General features: G+C 38.8%; 2 protein-coding genes across 2 annotated transcripts in view; both read left to right on the forward strand.

Annotated features, from left to right (window-relative positions):
* Positions 1-1,376, forward strand: part of LOC140920814 (uncharacterized) — a 2,918-nt gene extending 1,542 nt beyond the window's left edge. Inside the window, exons 2-3 of the mRNA XM_073369654.1 lie at positions 22-1,203; positions 1,293-1,376. Of these exons, the coding sequence (XP_073225755.1) occupies positions 22-1,203; positions 1,293-1,376 (1,266 nt within the window). The remainder of the gene's footprint in view (positions 1-21; positions 1,204-1,292) is intronic.
* A 1,972-nt stretch (positions 1,377-3,348) lies between these two features.
* LOC101513196 (uncharacterized) overlaps positions 3,349-4,415 on the forward strand; it is a 1,778-nt gene continuing 711 nt past the window's right edge. The window contains exon 1 of the mRNA XM_073369655.1: positions 3,349-4,348. Within this exon, the coding sequence (XP_073225756.1) occupies positions 3,349-4,348 (1,000 nt within the window). The remainder of the gene's footprint in view (positions 4,349-4,415) is intronic.

The raw sequence follows: 4,415 nt of genomic DNA on the forward strand, positions 1-4,415 counted from the left end.
TGCTTAGCTTTAAAATTTAAGGTGCACGATTTGCTTAAGGCTGGATGGTTGAATTTTAAAGAAAACGAGCCTAGTGTGAAGAATAATCCTCTACCAGTCCATGGTGGGCCAATAGTGAATGCAATCGAAGAAAATCACCAAGTAATAAGGGAGGTCGAGAAAATTAAGGCCCCGATGGGACTGATTTTCTCTGAGTTATGTAAATTTGGGTTAATCCAAGGAAATGCCGATGTGAAAGCAAGATGCAATTTCCACCTCAATGAAGATCATTCCATAGAAGAATGCAACGAGTTCAAAAAAGAACTTCAAAAATTGATAAACATAGGCACCATTCAAATAGGTCGTTGGGAAAAGGATGACGGTATGATTGCAACCCAATCAGAAGAAAAACTTGGCATAACCATCCCAAAGCCATTGGTCATTCATTTCACTAAGGAGGAAAGTATGAATGCCCCCGGTGATTTGAGGACCTTAATAGTTCAGATACCAAGCCCTTTTTCATATAAAGACAACAAAGCCGTACCTTGGAACTATAATGTAGAGGTACATCTAGCTAAACAGAAGGACAAAGATGTTTCTAGCTCTAAAACCACCGCTGTCACAAACGTTTCAGGAATAGGAGGAATGACTAGAAATGATCGGATATACTCCCCAGGAAAATCACAAAGTGAAATGAGAGTGGTGTTTGAGAAGGCATACACAGATAAAGAGGAAAAGAAAGTCGAAAATGAGAAAGTGAAAAATGAGGTTTCTAATGAAGAAGCTCAGGCATTTCTCAAAATCATCAAACATAGTGAATACAAAATAGTCGACCAACTCAACCATACTCCTACAAGGATTTCATTTTTATCCCTATTGATGAATTCTGAGTCCCACCGGAAGCTATTGATGAAAATACTAAATGAGGCTCATGTCACTCACGACATCACCGTGGACAAATTTGGAGGCATCATAAATAACATCACAGCCAACAATCACCTAACTTTCACAGATGATGAGTTGCCGACCGAAGGGAGAGGGCATAATAAAGCACTACACATATCAGTAATGTGCCTCGACCATATAATACCAAGAGTCCTCATTGACAATGGCTCCTCATTGAATGTCATATCAAAATCAACATTAGCAAAACTACCTTGTGATGGTACATATATGAGACCCAGTCCCATGGTTGTTAGAGCTTTCGACGGGAGTTGCAGAGAAGTAATGGGGGAAATCGATCTCCCAATTCAAATAGGCTCGATCACATTTGAAATCACGTTTCATGTGATGGATATTGTACCCGCTTATAGTTGCTTATTGGGGAGGCCATGGATCCATTCTGCCGGCGTAGTGCCGTTAACCTTACACCAAAAGCTGAAGTATATGATAAATGACCAATTGGTAATTGTATCAGGAGAAGGAGATTTGTTGGTGAGTAACTTGTCCACCACACCTTATGTTGAGACAACAAAAGACGCTCTAGAAACTGCCTTCCAAACACTAGAAATCGTGGACACCGCTTATGTCGAAACGACACAAAAACTACTATTATGGTGGCTAAGTTCATGTTGAGTAGAGGACACCATTCGTGGCACGGGTTGGGGAAGGATGAAGAAGGGCTCAAAGAACCGGTGGAACTTCCTGAAAATAGAGATAAGTGGGGTTTAGGTTACAAACCCACCAGGGATGACAAACGGAGATTGGTCAAAGAGAAAAAAGAAAAAAGATTAGCTCGAATTGAAAATCGAGAGCCAAGAATCGAAAGGATTCCCATCTGTGACATCCGACGGAGTTTCCAAAGTGCAAGACCAACAAGTGAAATCCATATTGCGGCAGCTGAAGATGACATGTTTGATGGGGATGCTAATTGGATTCGCCCGTGTGGTGTAGGGGCAGAAATCAGGAATTGGAAAGTAGTCAAGTCACCTATGATATTTAATGCAATTCCAATGTAATTCTAAAAGCATTATTACTGTTACTAAGACCTTAAGATGTTTCATTATATTTAGGATGGATACAATGTTGTTTTTCCAATACTTTGAATTTCAATAAATGCATTCTCATTTTGTTTTCTTATTGTTCTTTCTTATCACTTTCATATGTTTATATTCATTCGCCATTTTTTTTCTTTATTTTTTATTTTTTATTTTTTTTTTCTCTTCTCCTTCTTTCTCCTTATCCTAGCCTTGAATCCTGCAGATTTGGGAATAGTTCATTCACAGACGACTGTACTAAGATCTCGTTGCATAATCTTAACCATTTTGTTAGTCACACAGAAAAAGATAATGAAGAAGATTATGAACCCCCTCTAGATTTGTTAAGAGCGGTAGCACGGGAAGCCCAGGGTATCATGCCCTTTGAGGAACCGATAGAAATTGTTAATCTAGGGACTGAAGAAGGAAGGAAAGAAATTAAGGTTGGCACCATCTTAAAGAAAGAAGTATATCACAAACTAATCCAACTCCTACATGAATACAAAGATGTTTTTGCCTGGTCATATCAGGATATGCCTGGATTGGACACTAGCATAGTGGAGCATGGTATAATCAAATTAAGATGGCAGCTGAAGATATGGAAAAAACGACTTTCACCACTCCTTGGGGAACGTTTTGTTACAAAGTAATGCCTTTTGGTCTGAAGAACGCTGGAGCGACCTACCAAAGAGCTATGGTAACCCTATTCCATGACATGATACATAAAGAGGTCAAAGTTTATGTAGACGACATGATCGCTAAGTCACAAACAGAAGAAGAACATATTATTGATCTAAAGAAACTCTTCAAAAGACTTAGAAAGTTTAAGCTAAAGCTCAACCCCTCCAAATGCACTTTTGGGGTGAGATTGGGCAAAGTATTGGGATTTGTGGTTAGTCAGAGAGAAATAGAGGTTGATCCCGATAAGATTCGAGCCATTGCAAAAATGCCTCCCCCGAGTACAGAAAAAGAAGTTCGTGGTTTTCTTGGGAGACTAAATTATATTTCAAGATTTATATCACAACTAACTGCTACTTGTGAACCGATATTTAAACTTTTACGGAAAAATCAAACAGTTGTGTGGAACCAAGAATGTCAAAATGCATTTGAAAAAATCTGACAGTATTTGCAAAATCCTCCAGTTCTAGCCCCACCAGTTCTGGGCCGACCCTTGATTATGTATCTTACAGTCCTCGACGGGGCCATGGGATGCGTACTGGGGCAACATGATGAAACAGGAAAAAAGGAGCATGCCATTTATTATCTAAGTAAAAAATTTACAGATGTTGAAACAAGATATACAATGTTAGAACGTACTTGTTGTGCCTTAGCCTGAGCAGTTCATCGCTTGAGGCAATACATGCTTTGCCATACAACTTATTTGATATCCAAAATGGATCCAATCAAGTACATTTTTGAAAAGCCCGCTCTCACAGGGCGAATTGCTCGATGGCAGGTGATGTTATCAGAATATGATATTACATATGTTACTCAGAAAGCCATCAAAGGGAGTGCCTTAGCAGATTATCTAGCTAATCAACCTGTTGATGATTATAAATCAATGCAATGTGAATTCCCAGACGAAAGTATCGTGGTTTTGTCTAAAGAATATGATGATGGAAAATGGACCTTGTTGTTCGACGGAGCCTCAAACATAACGGGGCATGGGATTGAGGTTGTTTTAATATCTCCAAAAAAGAAGTTCATACCTATCACGACACGATTGTGTTTTGATTGTACCAATAATATGGCAGAATATGAAACTTGCGCCATGGGAGTTTTGGCGGCTTTGGAATCGAAAGCAAAAGTTCTAGAAGTATATGGAGATTCAGTCGTAGTCATTAATCAGCTTAACCAAGAATGGGAAACTCGAGATAAGAAGTTAATACCTTATTTTACCTACATAAAAGAATTGTCTTTAGAATTTGACAAAATCACGTTTCACCATGTCCCTCGAGAAGACAATCAATTGGCTGATGCTTTGGCTACTTTATCATCTATGTTCCAAATAAATCGAAATGATGAAATCCCATCAATTAAAATGGAGAGTCGAGATTATCCAGCCTACTGCCATGTCATGGAAGAAGAAACTGACGGAAAACTGTGGTATCACGACATCGAATATTATCTTATAAATAGAGAATATCCTCCCAGAATATCGGAGAATGAGAAAAGAACTTTGAGACGGCTATCCGCGAGGTTTTTTGTGAACGAAAATATTTTGTATAAGAGGAATCACGACATGGTACTCCTCAGATGTGTTGATGTTAATGAGGCGAAGGAAATTCTACAAGATATCCACGATGGCTCTTATGGGATCCATATGAATGGACACGCCATGTCTAGAAAGATTCTTCGGGCCGGATATTATTGGCTCACCCTAGAAAAAGATTGTTATAATTATGTAAAGAAATGTTATAAATGTCAAATATATGCTGATAATATCCACGCCCCACCAGT

Source organism: Cicer arietinum, chromosome 6 (genome assembly GCF_000331145.2).
Source record: "Cicer arietinum cultivar CDC Frontier isolate Library 1 chromosome 6, Cicar.CDCFrontier_v2.0, whole genome shotgun sequence".
Classification (NCBI taxonomy): Eukaryota; Viridiplantae; Streptophyta; class Magnoliopsida; order Fabales; family Fabaceae; genus Cicer; species Cicer arietinum.